This window comes from Chanodichthys erythropterus, chromosome 20 (assembly GCF_024489055.1).
Source record: "Chanodichthys erythropterus isolate Z2021 chromosome 20, ASM2448905v1, whole genome shotgun sequence".
Lineage (NCBI taxonomy): Eukaryota > Metazoa > Chordata > Actinopteri > Cypriniformes > Xenocyprididae > Chanodichthys > Chanodichthys erythropterus.
The window spans coordinates 27475477-27499487 of record NC_090240.1 but is presented as its reverse complement, the minus strand read 5'-3'; the positions used below and the strand labels follow the sequence as shown (position 1 = coordinate 27499487).

Here is a 24011-nt window from a genome sequence, read left to right as displayed (position 1 = left end):
ACGGTTTCTCACTGTAAATTTTACAATGAATTGTTATTTTTCACTTCCAAAAACTGTGAATTTAACGGTATTTTACTGTAAAATTACATTAAATGTACCGTTAGATCTACTACAGTTATTCACTGCATATAGTACGGAAACTTTCTGTAAACCAATTAATAGTTTTTCACCTCAGCATTTTTACAGTCTTTTACTGTTAAAATCGCGGTCATTTTTTACAGTGTGGATGGTAACGCCAAGATTTGCATAAAAAACGCATGTGCTCAATTGAGGCTGAATAAATCACTCACTTCAACAGTGGATGTGATTGGATAACTACACTAACCTGCAGACCAATCACACTGCAGCGCATCTCAAATGCTGATTTGATCATTCTGAAATGCCCATGTCCGTCATCAGAATGATTTGGTATAATGACCTCCCAGAAGCGTCTCACATGATTCTGTTTCCCAACACCAGACATCTGAACGCTAGAAAACGACAACGTTTATTGCGTTTTGTCTGCGTGCTCTTACACGCAAGTCATTTGCTGTATGATGTAGGATAAAAGAGCCACAGTGGCTTCCACAATTGTAGCAACTTTCATTTTTAATATAGATATTTTGCGCCCATTTCCCAGGAAGTGACGATTTTGTCTCTGCTTTATTCGCAAATGTTGTGATAATCCAATTTTGTGCAACTAGATGGAAACATACAGTTGCTAATGTCTCAGCTCAAACAAAACAGTTCAAATGTTTGAGGTTGGTAAGATGATTTATTGATTTTGAAAAAGTATCTTGCGCTTACCAAGGCAATGTATTTTATTTCTGTGATGGCAATGCTGAATTTTCAGTAGTCATTACTCCAGTCTTGTCACATGATCCTTCAGAAATCATTCTAACATGCTGATTTACCGCTAAAGATACAACCATGATATATTTTTCTTCTGAGAAACAATTTTTTTCTGGACAGAATGGATGGATTGCAGAACTTTGAGGGACAGCTCAGAGCAATAAATGTAGGAGCTGAGTAGAGGTCATGCTGAGATGAGACTGCTTATCTGACAATCACGATTCCCTTTCCTGCACTGTCGCTCCTTTTCAGAATGTGTACATGAAAACACACACTTACACGCTCTCTCAAACACACTCTAATCCCATATTAAGAAGCCTGAGTCACTGTTTTCTTTCCTGCACTTCTCCTGAAGTCTGACATTGTGACGTGCTCTGTGGGGTACAGAGAACACATCTCTCCTCTTCCTGCGTTTCATCCCTGCTTATCTGCCAAGTTTTGCCTCTGAAGACTCATACATCTATCCTTTAATCCCACTTTCTAGGGAGCATCTATCCAAACTGCTACATATCTACATTTAAAGGGTTAGTTTACCCCAAAATGACAACTCTGTCACTGTTTACTCATCGTTCACATTGTTCCAAACCTTTATGATTTTCTTAATTCCATGGAACACAAAAGGAGAAGTTTAGCAGAATGATGATACTTCTCCTTTTTTCATAAAATGAAAGTGAATGATAACCAGAAATGGCAAAAAGGCACTGTAAAAGTGGTCCATATGACTCATGTATCTTTTAAGTCTTATAAGCCATACTGTACAATCGGTTGTTTGAGAAACATACAGAAATTTAAGTCATATTTAAGTCATTTTTTGGCTCTCACAACACCTGCATGTCATTTCAAACCTGTATGACTTTCTTCTGTGGAAAACAAAAGAAGATCATTTGAACAACAATCCAGAGTTGTTTTCGACCCCATTACTTTTCATGACATGGACAAAACATTCATCAAAAAATATATCTTCTTTTGTCTTCTGCAGAAGAAAGTAAGTCATACAGGTTTGGAACGACATGAAGGTGAGTAGATGATAACAGAAGTTTCATTTAGGGGTGAATTATGCCTTTAAATTTCATTTGTGTTCATGAAGGTTTGACACGAGAGATGCAAAATGTATCTGGTTCTTGTGTGTCTTGTCAAAGTGCCAAATTTGAATATGAAAATCTCAATATTCATTATCTGAAGATTTATCAATATATATTATTTGAATATTTTTATGTATTTAATATTTGAATATTTAAATCCCATAACTGAGATTTGAGAGCAAGGGTATCTGAGAATTAAATTAGGTTTATTCATCACATAACGCTATGACTTCATATTACTTGGAATATAGTCGGGATGGGCGTATAGATATGAAGTATCGATATATCAATACTGACGTTGAGTATCGAAAGTATCGATTCTCAAATTCTCAGAAAAACATAATATGTTTGAGTCACAATAAACAAAATTAAATAGTAGCATACATAGTTTGTGCAACTAAATGTATTTAAATTGAACATTACATGATGTTTTATTCTGTAACTAATGTTGATACACTGTCAGAATACAAAGGTTGTATTTTATGGGTGCAACAGCCTGTCACTGGCAGTCCCTTATGAAAATGAACCATTACTACAGTGACCATAGTTCAGCTAGGCCTATAGTATTTGTTGATTTCCATGGTTAACACTACAAATAAACATTTTAACCATGTGTAAACAAAAAAATAATCTAATGAGATGCAATTAAGGCATATTGAATATTAAAATACCTTTCAAATATAATATTGAGTGGGTATCATTACCCATTTTACTCTTAGTAATTCAATAATTTAAGAAATTTTAAAATATATAATATTTTAATTTAATAAATAAATAAATTTAAATTAGAGATATTGTATCGATATCGGCGATATTGGCCTTGAAAGTATCGGCGTCGTATCAAAAACAAAAGGTGGTACCGCCCATCCCTAGAATATAGTGCACAAGTCATATGGACTACTTTTATAGCGCTTTTTTGTCATACTTGATGCCTGAAAACCCCTGGTCAGTATTTATTTCCATTGTATGGAAAGGGGCAGCATGAACGCTCAGCTAAACATCTCCTTTCATGTTTGACAGAAGAAAGACACGTCATACAGGTTTGTAACAACAAGAGGGTGACTTAAACGATGACAGAATTTTCATTTCAAGGTGTACTATTTCTTTAATGATGATTTGAAGTGTGAAAATGAAAGGCAGGAGGAAGAGGATGAGAAAGAGAGATAGGGAAACCCTCAGTCAAATGACAACACCACAGAGGTAGAGGAGGTGAGAGGTGAGATGATGAGGTGGAAGACTGAAGCAGAGGTGGTACGAACTGCCTGATAACAATCAATGCTGCAGAGACACACAGAAAGAGGAAGCAGCCCGTCAGTTAGTGTCTTTCTCTTGCTGTGTGGCATTCATGCGCACAATCAGTCATATATGCACGTAGCCTATGTGAACGCGTTGGACGGATCTGCCAAAAACACGCACACACACTCATCCTATTAAGAGGATAACTAAGAAATACACAAACATGTCAGTGAACCTCCACTGCGTGTGTGAGAAGATGGAGGGAGAACACATAAACATACAACCGGTCACGCTGAGAGGAATACACAGTGCATTTATAGCCATAAATAATAAAAGAAGCCCAGTCTTACCTCATTCTCCTAGGATCTGTCTCTCGCTGGACACAGATAACAAACACTGTGTTTGAGTCTCACAGATTTCATGCAGTCAGCTTGATTTCACCCCCTCTGACACATTGTACACACATGACTCTCTCTCAAGAGTGCATTTACATTAAGGTGGAAGCACGCACATAAACACACAAGCATGCATGCTAGAAAACAGCTCCCCTTCTTTGGTTCACACACATGCATGCACACACCACACGCGCATGCTGAAACACAGCCTCTCACTCCGTCTCCTCAGCTCTCAGGCAATCAGAGAGAATGTCATAACCGAAGCCACGCCCACTGCGCCCCCCTCCCCGCAGGCTTACTATAAATACAGAGATGGATATGAATATGCTGTCTTGTTCTCTTAGACTTTCCCCCCTCCCGTTTTGTTCCATCTCTCATTCCTAATATTCCCCTCTCTGTGGCCATGAAATGCTTCTCTTATGACCTTGCATTGTGCTCGCGGACTATCAGCCCCCCTTTTTCTGCACGCGCACACACACATAAACACACGTTCAGAATTAATGTACAGTCATTAATCTATTTAATGCTCTTGCAGATGAGCTATAAAACTGATGCTAATGCCAATTCAAAAGGGATTGCATGGTTAAGAGCTATAGCTGGGTGATAAACAAACAATGGCCGACGCGTAGCCTACACAAACACACACATGTACACCTGCTGCTGGTACTGACTGTAATGGCCGGTTTACACAGAACGCGTTTTTACCGCTCCACTGCTCTGTTTTTTTCTTCTTCTTTTTTCTTTTCTTTCTATGTAAACATGCACCGTTGACCTTTACGACGCGTCGAAGTTAAACTTTTTAAAACGTCGTCGTTTACCATTCTATTCTACCTACACCACGCGCGCGATGTCACCTGTGTTATCTGTCAAATCTAGTATGCACTGGATGTGCAAATATTTATGTAGCTCATTATCTCCATTATTGTTATGCATACAATAAGAGCAGGGTACAACGAGTTTTTCGACAAGTTCGCACCTCACAGGAAATGGTGCCCACATAACAGCCAATTTACTCGGTCTTTACTCATCACAGAAACCACTAAAGGATACTGAGAAGTGTTGAGTGTGGGTCGTGACTTGTTAATGTGCCAGAATCATACAATTTGTTGTTGAAACATAAATGCTTGTCTAAAGAATTTAGAAGAGGCAGGTTTTTTTATATATTTTTGTAAAAACACCGGGTTCATTTGCATATGCATGAGAACAATTTTTGTAAATGAGAAGACCTTAAAGGGATAGCTTAAATAAAATGAAATAAAATCTTTCATGATTCACTCATCCTCATGTCATTCTTTCTTCTTCTGAACACAAAATAAGGTGTTTTGAAGAATGCTGGTAACAAAACAATTTTGGTTACCATTGACTTCCATTGTATGAACAACAAAAAAAACACATTAAAGGGTTCAGTTCACCCAAAAATGAAAATTCTGTCATTAATTACTCACCCTCATGTCGTTCCAAACCCGTATGACTTTTGTTCATATTCAGAACACGAATTAAGGTATTTTTGATGAAATCTGAGAGCTTTCTGTCCCCCCCATAGACAGCTATATAACTACCATTTTGACGCTTCAAAAAGTTCATAAAGAGATTGTAAAACTAATCCATATGAATTGAGTGGTTTAGTCCAATTTTTCCGAAGAGACACGATTGCTTTAAACGACAAACAGATTGAATTTAGGCTTATATTCACACATCAATAGAGTGCCCCGGGGATGACGTGTTTTTGTAGGCCAACCCGGAAGTTATCGGCGCACGGGTTCCCTCGGTTGAAAGCCTATGTATTTTTCCCATAGACTTTTGGAAAATCGCAGAAAATAAGCTCTGTGTTTAACAAAGGGTTATGACACTTACACGTTTTGTCTATCAAGATAATCTTTACAAGTTAACAAAACATTTATAGATTTTGAAGCCTAAATAAAGTCGTCAGATATAAAAGGCTAACAGTAGGCTATAAACGGACTACAGCACACCATGGTCGCGGATCAACGTCGTCACCACCAAGCGTCCTCAAACTTTATTTAGAAAACAACGTTATTTAAAAACATACTCACTGATTATGATCTGTGCTGTTATGAACACTTATCCACTTTTTCATGAGAAATGCTGTCCAAATGTCCTGTTTTTAATGATGACGTCTAAAGTCCCCGCCAAAGGAAGTAGTCCCTTTTAGCAATTTGTTAGCAACCGCCGATTTTAAGACACAGTAAAAGTTTAAAAAAAAATCACAAGTGGGTTATAACTGGTGTGTTTTATGTCATAGATCAAAACGTGAAAACCGCAGACCTTATTTCAGGCGATTTAGCAAAAACCCATTAAAAAAACCCATAGACTTGACGGCGTTGGAACCGGAAGTCCTAAAATGCTAACTCGCTTCCGGGTTTTGCATACAAAAATGCGTCATCCCTGAGGCACTCTATTGTGGTAAACAGAAGCTCAAGCATGTTTGCTTAAAGCAGAACTCAGTAAGATTTGCGAAGCTCCCCCTACAGGTTCCTTCAGTGTATCACACTGTCGTAAATACTCCAAGCGCAGCTCTGGACTACAACGACTACAACGCTCTCCAGCGCAGTAGTTTTGCAAATACAGTACAAGAAAGAGGAGGTGGGTAATTTGCAAATACAGTACACTCGATGGAGGTGGGTAATTTTCGAAATTGTCTTATAAAGTCATAATATATACATTGTTTTTGAATTACTGTAAAGCATTTTGTCACTCTCGCGTGAACGTGAGGCGAGATTGTTTCGGGTCGGCGCAGCTCAACTTGCAAGTGCTGTATTCTGGCGTAGACGTGCCAGAGGGGGTCAGTGCACGCCTCAAACACACCACTACAAGTCAATTAACCATCGTAAGTACTTAGACAACTATTTATGAAGGTAAAAAAAGTTACTTAATTCTGCTTTAAAGCGTGCAAGAACCAATGTGTTACACAGCCCGTTTGAGCTTTTTTTTTGCGTGTCCTTCAGGTTCGGTTGAGCTTCTGTTTATGTTCGCTGATCAATGTTTATATAACATTATAACATAAATTATCTAAAGAAAGAAAGAAAGTCATACATGTTTGGAATGACAAGAGTGTTTTTAGGTGAACTATCCCTTTAACATCTAAAATGAGCAATGTAATACAATGTAAATGTAGCAATGTAATCATTTACATTTTGTGTTTTAATATTCAATAAATATTTAATTTAATAAACACAGGTTAAATTCCTGTTCTGAGTAAAGCTTCTGAATCTTCTGTCAGAGGATTCCCATCATAGGATCATTTTATGCATGTAGATTTTATTAATTAATTTTGTTTTAATTACTTTTTAATTACCTTTCATGAACTAATCAGCCTGTAAACATACTTTATCAAATAATGCATAAAGAGTTTGAGTCAAGAACCCTAGGGTTCTATACAGACACTTTTTTTTTCTAAGAGTGTGCAAAGAGAAGTTCAACCCCTTCACCTCCCCCATCTTTCCTGTGCTTGTTTCCTTCCTCTCTCGGGTTAAGCCTGTGTTCGCTCTCTTTCTCTCACTATAAAATCCTCAGGATGTGACAAATATAGGGAAATTAAGCCCCGTAAATCCTATAATGTGAAACATACACACACAAACACATATGTATTTACACATACAACCAGACAGAAACACACACAGCTGAGAGAAACATCTGCAGTGCGGCCTCACTAGAAATAAAAAGATTGATGATTATTGATCCCTAAAGAGATATTCAATGCAGCAGCAGCAATATTAAACCGAGTACGCTTACAACACAACTGTATACGAGATCATATACAATATAAATGTGTGATGCTGTGTGCAGTCGGTCAAGAAGGACTTATAAAATTGTAGATATAATACAAGGATTGTTGCACATGCTCCAGCTCCCTCGTGGCAAACGAATGGTCTACGGGAACCATCACCCCACCCATGAGTGCTTGGAAAGGCGACTCCACTGTGAGGGTGGCTGGGGGGAAGCCATGTTGAGACGTGAACGTTATAACAGGTTGTCAGATTTGTGCAACAATAGAAGCGACTTACAGGGCCCGACAGGTAACAACCGTATACGCAGTTTAACATTGTTGCCGTTGCCTCAGATACGATTGTTTCTTCAATTTCCCCTCTTCCCGCATCAACCCGTACTACCCCGGCCCGTCCTCCCTAAGGACAGTTCAGTTTCCACTTGGTCAGTCAGTCCTCACAGCTTTGACCTACTTCACATCTCTGGCTTCAAACACGTACTCGTAGCCTCGCACGCTCAAAACTGCACATGCAGCGATGCAAATGAACGCTGAGTAGTGATAACAAAGATGATTTCACCTGCTGTGGTCTGATGAACACATCAACAAAGATCCTGTTCAGAGATGCTGATGGACTACATATAGATGTGTGCATTGATTGTAGAGTGGAGTTCAAAAGCCTGAAACCACACTGAAAATCTGAGATTCAAATTCATTTTTTAACTTGGACATAAAGAGGAGGCTTATTATGTAAAAAATTAAACAAACAACAAAAAAAAAAATGAAGCAAATTTGCAGCATGTGACTCTTTATTCAGATGGGTCAGATGTTCCTACTTCAATTGAAGCTCTTTGAATAACCCTACTGGAGAACATGATCATCAGGTTTCACACAAACTTGTGGAGTTCATGAAGCTTGAATGCTGCTGTCAAAAGGAAAAACCAACTAGGACATTTTTCAATTCAATTTTCATTTCATAATATTTTTTTGTAATAAAAAGTTAGAAAATTAAATGGGAAAAATGGGAAATAGAAATGTTTTCACTAGTGGTTCACACTTTTACTACATGTGTCTGAAGACTCTTGAAGATAGCTGTATGTTTCCCAGAATATATAGCATGCTATTTGCCTAGAATAAGACAACAAAACAGGCAAAAAAAAGTTTCATGCTACAAGAATCTTAATGCAATCATTTAACAGAAGAGTACATTACTGAAAATGCATCCATTGCATGAGTCAGTAAAGAACCCTGAATAATGGAGTTTCTGACTAAAAGATTAGGAAAATTATGAAAGTCATCATGAGTTTCGTACATAAAAGAGGAAGCTAAAATGATAGCTACTGCACTCTCATTTCATTATTGATGTGGGCAAAATTTAACACTAATTTAAAGGTTATGTAAGACAATATGTAAGCCATCAGTACATTTCTCCAAAAAGTGTTAAAATATTGTATAAAATTATTAAAGTCCCCCTGTAGTCAATAATTGTATCCTTTAAAACTCACCAAAATGACATATTTAAACGTTTTTTCCTTGAAAAAGTTTTCTTCATGCCTTAAAATAGCTTGAATGTAACTCTACACCCTTGTCTAATTTAATATACGCGGTTCGATGAATATGCAAATTGGCCCCGCCTCCACTCATTCACACCAGTTCAGAGATCCCCTCCTTAAAGGATTAGTCCACTTTCAAATAAAATTTTCCTGATAATTTACTCACCCCCATGTCAACCAAGATGTCCATGTCCTTCTTTCTTCAGTTGAAAAGAAATTAAGGTTTTTGATGAAAACATTCCAGGATTATTCTCCTTACAGTGGACTTCAATTGGCCCCAAACATTTGAAGGTCAAAATTACAGTTTCAGTGCAGCTTCAAAGGGCTTTAAACGATACCAGACGAGGAATAAGGGTCTTATCTAGTGAAACGATCGGTCATTTTCTAAAAAAATTTAAATAAATAAATTATATTCATTTTAACCATAGACGCTCATCTTGAACTAGCTCTCTTCTTCTTTTTCTCTATTAGAATTCTTGCAGTGTAGACGCAGTTAAGTGTATTACTGCCCTCCACAGGTCAAAGTTTGACCTAATTGTTATACACTTGCACTAGCATATTGTATTTGACAATTTAGTTCAAACTTTGACCAGTGGAAGATTTCAGAATTCTAATAGAGAAGAAGAAGGTATCCTGGAATGTTTTCATCAAAAACCTTAATTTCTTTTCGACTGAAGAAGGACATGAACATCTTGGATGACAAGGGGGTGAGTAAATGATCAGGAAATGTTTTATTTGAAAGTGAACTAATCCTTTAATAATCACACGTTCGTTGACATGATTGGTTACAAGGCAGTTGTGACATCAGGAACACCAGCGATTTCAAACCACGTCTTTGGTTCACTGCAGCTTAAAGGAGAAAACACTCCACAGTGGTGCTGACTTATGAATTTGCACATGGTTTGTCTTAAAGTATAATAAAATCACAACATAGACATATAAACAACATTAATAGCTTGATTTTCACCACAGGGGGACTTTAAAACAATGCTGTTTGTTTAAGGAGTCAGCGGCATTGTGCAACCAATGGTATGAGTTTGGGGCGGGACTGAGAGGGAGTGTTTTGAAAAAATACAATAAAAATAAAGTTATTATTTGTACAATTACACACTGCAGCTTTATCCTATAGCAAGAGATAGCTAGAGACTTGCTTGAAAAAGTGGCTGTCAAATAAGGCAGCCTTTTAGCACAGCTCTGTGGCCATTCTAAGTACTGCAAGTGGTGCTTTGATACAAATTTGAAAAGCCTTACATGTCGTCTGCTGTTTATTAGTCCAACTAGCATGCACATTTATCTTGCAAATATTTAACTCTCATAAACAGATCTGATATAACTTCATCAAACATTATGGCTAGCAATCAACTCTCTTGCATAAATAATAAATAATACATTTACATACAGTATCACATTTGTTGAGGTATAATTATATCTCAGAGTCATATTAATTTGCTTAATTAATGCTCTAATATTGCAGAACAGGGACTATGCAAAATAATTTTATCAAACAATAACAATCCTATTTAGTGAATCTGGGGTCATGAATTGTTAGTGAAATTATGATAAACCGTTAAGTTTCTATAATTAAACAGGTTTGCACCTTTGATATCTAAAGAGAGCAGATGCTGTACATGGCTGAATCAGGACCTGATGGTAGGGTGATAACAAGAGGGAGTTTCTACTGGCACTTGGGGGGTTGGGCTACTGTGATGTAGCTGTAATGGCCCAGGGGTGAAAAGGCACCGCTGTGTAAACTAATGTCAGTGCGGATCATCGCTGTGTGTGCGTCTCATCTGCTCAGCCTGTCTCACAGCCTTCTCCAGATCCCCCTGGGACAGCAGCCTACAGCGTTGCAGGGCAGAGAGCAGCTGGGCCCGAGAGTTGCTGATGAACGAGTGGGACAGGAAATAGGGGAGACCACCTCCATTCTTCAGGAAGTAGAGAGGGACTCGGACCATACCCAATACCTGGAGACGGACAAGAAAGTTGCGTAATAAGAGTTTGTGAGCACATTTACATGCACATGAAAAGAATTTTTACCTCTAAACCATGGTCTGTGGCTGTAGTAACAGCTGCTCTCTCAAGCTCTTTCAGTTCTGACTCTGTCATCTTCTTGATGTAGAAGTGTGTGATGAGCCGAGGGCAGGATGGAGAAAGGCAGGAGGATACGTGATTGTCCACGCCCACAGGCACAGCCACGCCCACCTCCTCGTGAAGCTCTCTGCTAAGCCCCGCCTCCAGCGTCTCCTTAGACGGGTTCACCAAACTAACAGATTATAAAACACAATACAGTCTCCATTAATAATTAATGTGCATTTATAAACAACTTCAGACAAATTATTTAAAGTTTTATTTTTTCGTCGAACTCACCCCCCTGGGAAACCAAGCAAGCCATCAAAGCGCATCTGCATCTGAATAACAGTAATCTGAATTCAGGTTCATAAGTTCAGTGCGTTCACTATTTACACATTATTTTTTAACTTCCTGCTTTGGTAGTGCATCTGTCGTAGTCGCACTCGTCAGATAAAGGCAAAAAGGTGTGTTAAGCGCACTCTTCCTTACCAGTACTATATGTTTGATTGGGATTTTCCCGAAGAGTTTGGCACTAGAGTCTCCGTACAGCATAATGTGACAGGCATGTCTGAAGCCCTCCCGTGTCAATGCATCTTCTCTCGTGATCTGTTCCGCCATCACGGGACGAGTGATAAACAAACAATTAAATCAGTTAACTGTAGGTTGAATGACGCGTATTGATAAGTAAGATCAATAACACTTATAACAATATGTGCGTTTGCAACAACGTGCCACTATAATCACCTCATGACCACTATTTCAAAATAATAGTCCATTTGAGAACGCGGTTAGTCATGATAAACCACATAAAACACACAGTTGACATAATAAAACTGTACACATTTTTGTATTTACATCTGGCAAAAAAGAATAAAAAATATTTTTAAAAGTCTGAAGCCTTAAAATGCTCGAAAGAGATGGCAAAGTATTTCACAATTATTTTAAAGAAGCAACAGTATTAAAGGGTTAGTTCACCCAAAAATGAAAATAATGTCATTTATTATTACTCACCCTCATGTTGTTCTACTAAAAACATATTTAAAACAGTTCATGCGAGTTCAGTGGTTCTACCTTAATATTATAAAGCGACGAGAATACTTTTTGTGCGCCAAAAAAACAAAATAACGACTTTTCAACAATATAGTAATGGGCCAATTTCAAAACACTGCTTCGGAGCTTTGCGAATCGAGTCAGTGACTCGGATCTCCTATCAAACACCTAAACTGCTGAATCACGTGACTTTTGGCGCTCCAAGTCACTGATTCGATTTGCAAAGCTCCGAAGCAGTGTTTTGAAATTGGCCAATCACTATATTGTTGAAAAGTCTTTTTTTTTTTTTTTTTTTTGGCGCACAAAAATATTCTCGTCACTTTATAATATTAAGTTATAACTGCTAAACTCGCATGAACTGATTTAAATATGTTTTTAGTACCTTTATGGATCTTGAGAGAGGAAGTACCATTGCTGTGAATGCAGGCGTCACTGAGCCATCGGATTTAATCAAAAATATCTTAATTTGTGTTTCAAAGATGAACGAAGGTCTTACGGGTGTGGAACAACATTAGGGTGGGTGAGTAATAAATGACATATTTTTCATTTTTGGGTGAACTAGCCCTTTAACCTATGTCAGCTGCCAAACTATTGTTTCCATAGCATTTTTTGTAAGGTTGGGCACAATAATTCTCACAATAACAATTGAAAAATATAAGCTTATGCAAATAAATGTTTCTGGATAATACTTAGCTACAGAGTTTACTGCAATATTGCATACAATTAAATAGTTATGGACATTATAATTCAGTGCATAGTTTTTAGTGACTTTAGACATACCAAAGTCTCTTGAGTCTTTGGACGTAGCCTACATCTGTTGTCCTATAGATGGCAGTAGCAACTAAATTGTGCTTCTGAAAGAAAGAAAGAAAGAAAGAAAGAAAGAAAGAAAGAAAGAAAGAAAGAAAGAAAGAAAGAAAGAAAGAAAGTTCATGTTGAAAGAAGAAGCCAGAGCAAAAAGATAAAGTGAATATAGATACAGTGCAAGACTCCCTTTCTCTCTTGTGTCACTCTGAATCTATGCCACCTGTGCACCGCACTAGAAATAACCTTTTATATCTAAAACAACCGTGGCTTCAAAAGCAAAGCTGATAGCTCTGCCATGTTAATTCCTCACTCATATTGCTCAATTAGCTTAGGCTTTGTGGCAAAAACATAAAAACTAAAAGCTATTCATACTGTATTTACATTGAAATATGTGTACATATTCTACATTGTAAATCATTGTGGTTAAAAATAAAATTATTACCATGGGCATTTAGTTTGGTCCCTGTTCATAAAATGTTATGTATACAGGTTTAAATGTTCCAACTGCAAGGCACATTCTGCAATTTATTTAATGAACAAGCTACCAAATATTTAGCTGTCCAAATGGAGTGTGTTTGAAATCTCAAGGGTGTTTGACTACACTGCTTCCATGCCATAAAGCACTTGACAGGATTCTTCATCAGCCTTACAGGAGCTTAAACCATGATGCTGCTACCATCTCTCTGACCTGATCACCACTGCAAGATGATGACTGGAGGAAATATTTTGTTTCACGACCACTCCCTTCTTCATTTTCAACAAAAAATACCCAGCCAACATGTCCATGTGGGCCCCATGGGTTTTATCGGGTTTATATAGGCGTCATCAGGGCATGGGGTCAAAGTGGGAACTTTAATAGTCTGAATGTGGGTCCCAGCTTGGTTAACGTTGTGGGCCCCACCAGTTAGGTTGCCCATTATTGTTTATTTGAGGGTTCCATATGGGCCACATTTGGGCTATATTAGACTATATTTATAATTACTTTTTTGCAGCTTTTTTGGTCTATACTATTATGTGTAACTGCCATAATTGTATAAAAACATTTTCAACCAATTGATTAAATTGTATTTTTTTTTATATGATTATATAATTCAATATATAATAATAATCCATGATCCTTGACTCTTTTCTATTTATGAAAAAAGAAAGAAAGACTGAAGAAAGAAAGACATCTTGGATGACATGGGTGTAAGTTAATTATCAGGAAATTTTCATTCAGAAGTGAACTAATCCTTTAATGGAGCTCTTCTAACAAGCTGATGATCTGAATCAGGTGTGTTAAATAGACAGACACAGGGGCGGACTGGCCGTCGGGAGCACCGGGACATTTCCCGGTGGCCTGATGGTTATTCTGGCCTGCCGGCTGCCGCTGTGCTGTCGATCAGACTGACGTGTATGCAACTGCGAATTAATTGACGCACTTATGAATCTACGAATCAGGCGATCGCGGAGTGAAAATGACACCACATGACCCAACATCAGCGAAGCGCTGCATAATTGGCTATATACAGAGGCAGGCTTTATCTTGAAAAATAGTGCAAAAAATGGAGCGTAAACGCAAAGGAGGAGCAGAGAGGGAACGCATAAAAATGAGAAAAGCCCTGGCCACAGACGCAGCAAGTTGCTGCAAAATCCCAGCCATGTTCGCCGGTAAGGGAACAGGTCGGTCAGAATTACATTTACATAATATTTACCAAAGGTGGGGGAAAAAATCGATCCGTTCGGTTCTCCACACTCGGTTCGGCACGCGCTCGGACCGCTGTTCTACTTAAATCTGACGAAGCATCTGTAATATGGTTTAATATAAATAACACGTAAAACAATCAGGGTTCAGTTAATATATGTTTCTGTTGATGGATGAACATTCTGGGTTCCCAGACATTACAACAACAGTGATGAAAAAAATAAAATAAAACCGTGGACAAACCATTCACTCTTGTTAAATACGAACACTGTATCAGTGCATTCTCTTAAAGTGACAGTCTTTATATTAATTGAACAGCAACAACGAAGAAATCACTCACTGCTCTTGATTAAAAAGCTTTTGTAACTTTAATAAAGAATAATCTTTAATGTATAGTCCAAAATGCAATGCTGTTTTACATTATTACTTTATTCAATTTCAGTACCTAAAAACTAATGCCAGACCTCCCTAAAAAAAAAACTGAAGTCAGTTTACTTTATTTGTATCTTTAATCTATTATATTTAATTGTGCTGTTTTTTTGTAGTTAGAATATTCTAAATAATATGAGAAAATATATATATATATATATATATATATATATTTGAAAGTATAGTTTTTCCATAAATATAGCAACAACGGTACCGAAACCGTGACTCTAAAACTATGAAACAAACCGAACCGTTTCTGATAATTTTGATATACTTGAGTTGAGCATTGGAAATATATAAAATATAAATATTTTAACATGTGAATATGTATCTTTTATTATCCCTTCTTAAAATGTGTAAGCCAATTTTATATTTGTCTTTGGTGTGGTATAGATGGTCTATTCCTAGTGAGTTTTTGAGGGTTTATTTATTTATCCATTCATATTATGAATGGTAGTCTACCTGTTACATCAACTAACAGGGTTACCCTATAAGTTTAGCAGGCTGGTGGACATATGAATTTGGTGGTGGTGACTGCAGCAGCAGAGGTGGCCTGGGGTGGAGTCAAATTCCCGGCCTGATTTACTGTCCCAGTCCGCCACTGGACAGACATACCCTGGGTGCATCTCAATTCTTATTTGTGCATCCTCGTTTCCTTTCCTCGCATCTTAGCTCAACCTCTTCAGGACTCGAGGGAAGGAAACAAGGAAAAGACGAGGCGAGGACGGAGGAATTGAATCAAGTGAAATGATAAATCCTCACTCCCTTTAGCGTCACTTGAAAGCGTCATCAGCTGCGCATGAGGGATCTACCCATATGTTGTTAAAGTTTGAAAAATATATAATAAATATTAATAAAGCAAGATGCCCCATTGAAATATGTGACATGTAAAGTTTATTTAAACTGCATACATTAAAGCATACATTTAAATTATTGTGACAGATATGAAGGGGGAGGAGAATTTATGCGTGCGTCAGGTTTCTCGAGGAGAAAGTCTTCCGCAAAGGATGCACCTGTGTATCCTCGCTCGTGACTCCTCGGGAAGCTTCCTCACTCCTCGTTCCTCACCTCCTCGCGGTGCAATTAGAGAACTGAGATGTCCTTCAAGATGGCTGAGCTCCATCGGTTACCGGGTCATAGGATGGAGGACGGAGGAGCGAGGAAACGAGGAGGGATATTGAGAAGCACCCCCTGCATCTCAATGTGCATTCTATCCGCCCTAAATAGTATTGAATATTACTAATGTCACATACTATTTAGGATGGATAGTATGCACGTTGAGACGCAGGCCTTCAAAATGTGCAGAGTGGTGGGTCACTAGGACCAGGAATAAGAACCACTGCATTAGAATAAATGTTTTATGCTGTTTGCACATTTGACCAGCCGAATATTTGTAATTCTGTCTTTTCTTTCTTTACTCTTTAGGTATGAAGCTGAGGAGTCTGTACAGGCCCAGGAATAAGAGCTGTTCATCCTGATGCATTCAAGAGTTTTTTTTTTAAAGTTCAATTAAAAAAAAAAACATGATTTACACATTCCGAGTTGAAGTCATTTTCTTTACAGTTTATTTTTTTTTCATGTAATTTAAAATAATAGAGCACCACATAAAAATCAGCTGATTTTAGGAATTCTTTGTACGGTCGGTTTTTATATATATATATATATATATATATATATATATATATTATATATATACAGTGGGTACGGAAAGTATTCAGACCCCCTTAAATTTTTCACTCTTTGTTATATTGCAGCCATTTGCTAAAATCATAGTGACAGAAAAACACAGAATTGTTGACATTTTTGCCGATTTATTAAAAAAGAAAAACTGAAATATCACATGGTCCTAAGTATTCAGACCCTTTGCTCAGTATTTAGTAGAAGCACCCTTTTGATCTAATACAGCCATGAGTCTTTTTGGGAAAGATGCAACAAGTTTTTCACACCTGGATTTGGGGATCCTCTGCCATTCCTCCTTGCAGATCCTCTCCAGTTCTGTCAGGTTGGATGGAAAACGTTGGTGGACAGCCATTTTTAGGTCTCTCCAGAGATGCTCAATTGGGTTTAAGTCAGTGCTCTGGCTGGGCCATTCAAGAACAGTCACGGAGTTGCTGTCAAGCCACTCCTTCGTTATTTTAGCTGTGTGTTTAGGGTCATTGTCTTGTTGGAAGGTAAACCTTTGGCCCAGTCTGAGGTCCTGAGCACTCTGGAGAAGGTTTTCATCCAGGATATCCCTGTACTTGGCCGCATTCATCTTTCCCTTGATTGCAACCAGTCGTCCTGTCCCTGCAGCTGAAAAACACCCCCACAGCATGATGCTGCCACATCCATGCTTCACTGTTGTGACTGTATTGGACAGGTGATGAGCAGTGCCTGGTCTTCTCCACACATACCGCTTAGAATTAAGGCCAAAAAGTTCTATCTTGGTCTCATCAGACCAGAGAATCTTATTTTTCTCACCATCTTGGCAAACTCCATGCAGGCTTTCGTGTGTCTTGCACTGAGGAGAGGCTTCCGTCGGGCCACTCTGCCATAAAGCCCCGACTGTTGGAGGGCTGCAGTGATGGTTGACTTTCTACAACTTTCTCCCATCTCCCGACTGCATCTCTGGAGCTCAGCCACAGTGATCTTTGGGTTCTTCTTTACCTCTCTCACCAAGGCTCTTCTCCCCTGATAGCTCAGTTTGGCCGGACGGCCAGCTCTAGGAAGGGTTTTGGTCGTCCCAAACGTCTTCTATTTAAGGATTGTGGAGGCCACTGTGCTCTTAGGAATCTTAAGTGCAGCAGAATTTTTTTGTAACCTTGGCCAGATCTGTGCCTTGCCACAATTCTGTCTCTGAGCTCTTCAGGCAGTTCCTTTGACCTCATGATTCTCATTTGCTCTGACATGCACTGTGAGCTGTAAGGTCTTATATAGACAGGTGTGTGGCTTTCCTAATCAAGTCCAATCAGTATAATCAAACACAACTGGACACAAACAGAACCATCTCAAGGATGACCAGAAGAAATGGACAGCACCTGAGTTAAATATAATGTATGAGTGTCACAGCAAAGGGTCTGAATACTTAGGGCCAGTTTTTCTTTTTTAATAAATCTGCAAAAATGTCAACAATTCTGTGTTTTCTGTCAATATGGGGTGCTGTGTGTACATTAATGAGGAAAAAAAATTAACTTGAATGATTTTAGCAAATAGCTGCAATATAACAAAGAGTGAAAAATTTGAAGGGGGTCTGAATACTGAGTCGAGTGGTTTGAATGTGAATTTTGAAGCTTATTATTTGACCCACTGGAATCTTTCAAGAAATTATTAAATGGGGCCCTATTTTCCCCCAATGTGGTCCCACAAAACATAGTGGGGCCATTTGTGGATGAGTGTGATCACCCATGTGGGCCCCATAAGCTTTTTCTGTGTAACCCATCTCTGCCCCATTATTAGCACCCATTTGGGGCCTCGAGTGAGCCTATATAATGTACATCTAAATGAACATCCCCACTTAGAGTTTACTATGGACCCATCATGTGCCCCTATGGGCTAACATACATATCTAGCCAATGAACAAATTTCTCTGGGTTCCATTTGGGTTGCCCATGCAGTGCTCAAGTCACAGCCCATCAAAAAAACACATGGAAATGTTGGCTGGGTATGACTAAACTCCTGTGCCAGTTGGACATAGTGGAACATGCAAACATGTCTTAAATAATATAGGATGACATAATCAAGTTTATAAATGTAAACATTTTTAAACAACTAAAATATCTACATTTATATTACAGTAACAGGGCAATATTCAAGGCAAGGGATGAGAACTGTAGGTATAGTTTTATTGTGTATACATTCTCCAGCAGTTGTTGGATACGGCTAATATGGGTTTTCTGAGTCATTCGTGTGGATGTTTCCATCAATCCCTAGGCTTTTGAATTGTTAAGAGACATTTTACATAGCAATATATGGGAGACTGACTGAATTAACCCGTATCTACTTCCCATTCCAATCTGTCAAGGTTTCTATTGTCCCATGGTAGGAGACAGTAAATGAATGTGGAGATGTGCAGGTGTATTTAAGTGGAGCTGAGAATTTTAATTGTCGGTTATATGTACTATTTAAATACTAAATTTGATAGCGGAAGCCTATGCTGGGAATGTTAAGAGACAATGAGACAGATGGAGAGATAACGTGAGGTTATGAGGGTATGCACATGGTAACCATTCATCACAGTTCTCATTTTATCATTTCAATCACTGTAAATTCACAGCAGTTAAACATTCTAAAGTGATAAGCCAGTAAGACTATAAGACATCATTACTATATTAATAATAATGAAAAGAAGAAAGAATTGTTCCAGCAATTAATATAGTTCATTAGCCTTATATGGGCTGTTTATGGGTCAGAACAACATGGTGCATCAGAGTGTGTGGCCAGAGGTGTGTGTATATGCATATTTTACAATGGCTTTAAATGCAGTTCATCCTATCAGATTTTAGAGTCTAATCTATCCATTTTATAAAATGTAACAAACTTTGTGCATCCGCACATAGACTTGAATCAGGCATCTAGGATTGTTCAAGTCAGTGTTGACTGGTGGCCTTGTTAACTCTGTCCGTCCTTTCTGGGCTTACCGTGTGGCAGGAGATTGCGCCAGAATGGCTGGGCTATTCTTGAGCCTGAGCGCTTTCTAAGTTTAAAAGGTTTATGTGAGCTGCTGGCTATTGTTCTGGTGAAGGCGTCAGGGATTGTTACAGGGGATCTTGGGGGGTAGATATACTGCTGTCAAAATCCAGACTAAAATAGACAGACAGCTGTGGGTGCTCATATCTAGGCTATGTGTTTGAGTGTGTGTGAGAAGGATGGTGGTGCAATGGAGACCTAACACAATGCAGACGGGCCGTGCGTTGGAGCCGGATGGGGGAGAATGACACTGGTTGTCTCCATCCACTGAGTCACTTGCTAAAAGACTGATTAGCTAATATTACTGCCGATTTGTGGGGATGGGCTGGCTGGTAATCCTGAGATTAGGACATCTAGGGTTTCCCAAACTCTCCTTCTCTTCATTCTCGCTCTCCATCACACACACAGGTGCAGGGGGGTTGCTGAGTGCCAGGGTCTTAGGCCACTGTCAGAGGCAGATCAGTGGGAAAAATTAATGTAGAATCCCGAACTGTGGGGGAGACGAACGCTGCTCAGCTGGGATATGGTTCACATGTCTGCGCCTGATGGATAGATCACATACAGGATTTAGAAGACCAGGAGACACTGTATGTTTTGATTGGCAAGAGGAAAACATTCATTAAGAGGCAGTTTATGTGTATTTTCTTTGCCTCCACTGAGTGTGGGTATACAGAATGTGGCCTCCCCCCACCACCTCTGACCTTTTAGCCTCTGTGGTAGAGGCTTGTGCCACTGTATGAGAGCTGATAATCTGTAACAACTGCTAACCATGTGTAGAACTTCAAACCCTGGTTCCTGGAAGCTTTGTTCAGGTGTGCCATTTTGGTTGCTCTTTTAAAGTGACATTGTACAATGTTGGATAGTAACCAACTAAAAGATACTTCTAGACAATGTTTCATTAATTGTCTGGTAATTGAATAAATGTAAATGTATCAACTAAGGTACTAACTTAATCTACATTTTTAGTAATGTAAATTACCTTTTCCACAGCTAACAAACTATTTTTATTTTTACAATGAATAGCGCAACCAAATGCTGCATCGCATCGCTGTATTTAATTACTGATCTAAGTAAAACCAAACTCACCTAAAGGGTCCACTCTCTGATGTGTTGCATTGGAAAATCCGATTCATTCTAGTGAATCAGTTCATACAGTTCTCTCTGTCCTATGTAGCATTGGAAGGTCTGATTCATTATTATACAACCCGAATTCTGGAAATGTTGGGGCGTTTTTTTAAATGTGAATAAAATGAAAACTAAAAGACTTTCAAATCACATTAGCCAATATTTTATTCACAATAGAACACAGATAACAAAACAAATGTTTAAACTGAGAACTTTTACACTTTTATCCACTAAATTAGCTCATTTTAAATTTTGGCACGGGGGCAACAAATGGCTGAAAAAGCAAGACATTTTGAAAAGATTCAGTTGGGAGAACATCTAGCAACTAAGTAAGTTATCAGGTCTGTAACATGATTAGCTATAAAAGGGATGTCTTAGAGAGGCAGAGTCTCTCTGTAAAAAGATTGTGGAATACTTTAAAAACAATGTTCATCAACGTCAAATTGCAAAGGCTTTGCAAATCTCATCATCTACAGTGGATAACATCATCAAAAGATTCAGAGAAGCTGGAGAAATCTCGTGCGTAAGGGACAAGACCGGAGACCTTTATTGAATGCCCGTGGTCACTCATCAGCATGATTGTGTCAATGACATTACTAAATGAGCCAAGGAATACTTCCAGAAACCACTGTCGGTAAACACAATCTGCCGTGCCATCTGCAGATGCCAACTAAAGCTCTATCATACAAAAAGGAATCCATATGTGAACATGGTCCAGAAGCGCCGTCGTGTCCTGTGGGCCAAGGCTCATTTAAAATGGACTGTTTCAAAAGTGGAAAAGTGTTCTATGGTCAGACGAGTCCAAATTTGACATTTTTGTTGGAAATCACAGACACCGAGTCATCCGGGCTAAAGAAGAGGGTGACCTTCCAGCGTGTTTTCAGTGTTCAGTTCAAAAGCCAGCATCTCTGATGGTATGGGAGTGCATAAGTGCATACTGTATGGGCAGCTGAAAGGTCTTTCACCTATAAACAACATTTGGTGCATCATTTAACAAAAAATACGGCAAGGACGACTGCAAACTCTTCAGCAACTGGAAACCTATATCAGGCAAGAATGGGACCATATTCCAACACCAAAACTCCAGAAACTTATAACCTTGATGCCCAGATGTCTTTACACTGTTTTGAAAAGAAGAGGAGATGCTACACCATGGTAAACATGCCGCCATCCCAACTATTTTGAGACCTGTAGCAGGCATCAAATTTGAAATGAGCTAATTTTGTGCATAAAATTGTACAATTTCTCAGTTTAAACATTTGTTATGTTATCTATGTTCTATTGTGAATAAAATATTGGCTCATGTGATTTGAAAGTCTTTTAGTTTTCATTTTATTTAAATTAAAAAAACGTCCCAACATTTCCGTTTATCATAAATCATTCGCTCTGTCCAATGTGTAAGTCATTGTAAATCGGCTCATCCAAATGAAAAGAGAACAAAACGATTCACAGAAAATTTTGCAATATTTACTATTTTCGAATTAGTTATGTAAGTTAGGGTGTTTTTGTACATGTCTACATATAAATTGGTTTGTTTAAGTTAGACACTTCCAACCTAACTGTTCATTCATTTAAAATCACTCATTGTTTTGCTGCAAGCAAAAATACATCTTTGATTAAAATGATAAACAGTGTTGAGGAAAGTTACTTTTAAAAGTAATGCATTACAATATTGCATTACTCCCTAAAAAGTAACTAACTGCTTTACATAGTTACTTCTAATAGAAAGTAATGCGTTACGTTACCTTTGCCCATGTTTACACAGCGGACACATCGTCTCTGCACTCCCGATTTCTCTCAACATGTGGACAAGAGAGGTGTCAGTCAATAAATGGGAAAACAAAGTAACCTGTGTTACTTATTTGAAAAAAGTAACACAAATATCTTTTTGTAAATTAAAAAGTAATGCGTTACTTTACTAGTTACTTAAAAAGTAATCTGATTATGTAACTTGCGTTACTTGTAATGCATTATCCCAACACTGAAGATAAATTACATCATTGAATTTTTATATTTATTTTATTTATAAAACATACTGCCCCCTTAAGTAACTTCAGTATAGTTAGCTATTTTTTGTTCGTAGCTTGTTGTAGGCTATATGTAACTACGTTTTTTTTAAAAGTAGTTTCCTCAACACAGAAATTGCTGTATGAAGTAGCCTAATTCATTGCGATATAACTTCTGATGTCACTACAAAAAAATAAATGTAATTAAAAAGTAAATAAATACAAATAAAAATTGTGTTTAACAGCACTTTCATCAACTAAACATAAATGGTGACATCTGTACACCTCTTTCAGTATTTATAAGGTTGAGATAGTGTGGACGCTCTTTCAGTGTTTAATCACTGGCTGATCACGCTCAGTAATTTCTAAGGGAAACAAAGCAGAGCACCGCCTCTTTAACCACAAACCCATGCCAGACAGCATGGCTATCTCTGCATGGAATGCCGGCTATTGGGAACAGGAGTTGTATTCTCTTCTATTTTCGGACTACATAGTGGGCCCTGGATTCTGCTAGAGGACACTTATCTCAGCTTTACCCCTCAAGGTCGACAGCTTCTGAGGCGCCTATTTGTTAAGGAGGATCTGATTGTATCAGTAACTGAGTATGAACGTTATGCAGATCTTGTGTGTTATATTAACATACTACTATGTCTTTCAACTAGTCTGTCAAATGAGGCAAAGATAGATGCCCTTCTAATACACTCACAGAAATGGACTGCACAAAGTTGTGACACAAATTTGAACAAAATCATTTTCTCAGATGTTAGCCTATAGGAAGCCCTAATTTATCCTTTCAATACCATATTCATCCAGTCATAACACAGTTTAAGCCTACTCTTAAAAAAATCATGTTAGTGTTGTTTTCAATCTGGTATGCTGTTAATGTGTAAGTAATCATATTATAAAAATACATCAAGTAATAAATAATATAAATAAACTAAATCCCTTCTAGCCAGCATATAAAATTACATTTCTATTTCCAAACTGTGTAAATATATAGGCGAGATGCAATTTAGGTTAGAATGGTTTTGTAAGTTTTTGTTACTTGTGTGTCCTTCTTTATAGCATACATATAAAAATATATTTCTATAAAAACATCATAAATGCGTTTTAAGTGTTTTGTCAATCTGCCGTAAGTCTCGAGCACCCACTGTTGCTTTTGTTACCACAGGTAAACGTGACGGCTGTTCACAAACGTCAATTTAGTGCGCTGTGACTAATTTATAATCTAACTTTTGTGTTTACAGAATTATTGTTTGAAAACGCCGTTGTGTGTACAAAAAAAATACCCATTTCCCCTCCCCAATCTTGTGTTTTCACTCCCATTTGGGAGGTTCAAGGGTCAAGCCATAGA

General features: G+C 38.1%; 2 protein-coding genes and 1 long non-coding RNA gene across 7 annotated transcripts in view; all 3 read right to left on the bottom strand.

Annotated features, from left to right (window-relative positions):
- Positions 1-3774, bottom strand: part of arhgap4b (Rho GTPase activating protein 4b) — a 35362-nt gene extending 31588 nt beyond the window's left edge. For all 4 annotated transcript variants that reach the window (XM_067371825.1, XM_067371822.1, XM_067371824.1 and 1 more), the window contains exon 1: positions 3500-3774. The gene's annotated coding sequence lies outside the window, so the exon portion shown is untranslated. The remainder of the gene's footprint in view (positions 1-3499) is intronic.
- Positions 3775-9525: 5751 nt separating this feature from the next.
- On the bottom strand, positions 9526-11596 carry zgc:103759 (U8 snoRNA-decapping enzyme). Of its 2 annotated transcripts, none has more exons than XM_067371731.1 (4): positions 11381-11596; positions 11189-11244; positions 10859-11084; positions 9526-10785 (listed from the first exon to the last, which is right to left on the bottom strand). In XM_067371731.1, exons 1-4 carry the CDS (start codon positions 11507-11509, stop codon positions 10579-10581), a joined length of 618 nt encoding a protein of 205 aa, XP_067227832.1. In that variant the 5' UTR covers positions 11510-11596; the 3' UTR covers positions 9526-10578. The 2 variants fall into 2 exon arrangements, with proteins under 2 accessions (XP_067227832.1, XP_067227833.1); XM_067371732.1 differs by having other exon boundaries at positions 11189-11229.
- Positions 11597-12776: 1180 nt separating this feature from the next.
- On the bottom strand, positions 12777-22920 carry LOC137009471 (uncharacterized). The gene is made up of 3 exons (XR_010892898.1): positions 22397-22920; positions 19725-20068; positions 12777-12795 (listed from the first exon to the last, which is right to left on the bottom strand). It is a non-coding gene; the product is annotated as an uncharacterized lncRNA (long non-coding RNA).
- Between the last annotated feature and the right edge of the window lie 1091 nt (positions 22921-24011).

Coding starts and splice junctions, on each gene's coding strand:
- zgc:103759 (XM_067371731.1), bottom strand. CDS start 11,509: ATGGCGGAACAGATCACGAGAGAAGATGCATTGACACGGGAGGGCTTC. Junction 11,245..11,380: donor CAATCAAACATATAGTACTG/GTAAGGAAGAGT, acceptor ACCTGAATTCAG/ATTACTGTTATTCAGATGCA. Junction 10,786..10,858: donor CCACAGACCATGGTTTAGAG/GTAAAAATTCTT, acceptor GTCCGTCTCCAG/GTATTGGGTATGGTCCGAGT.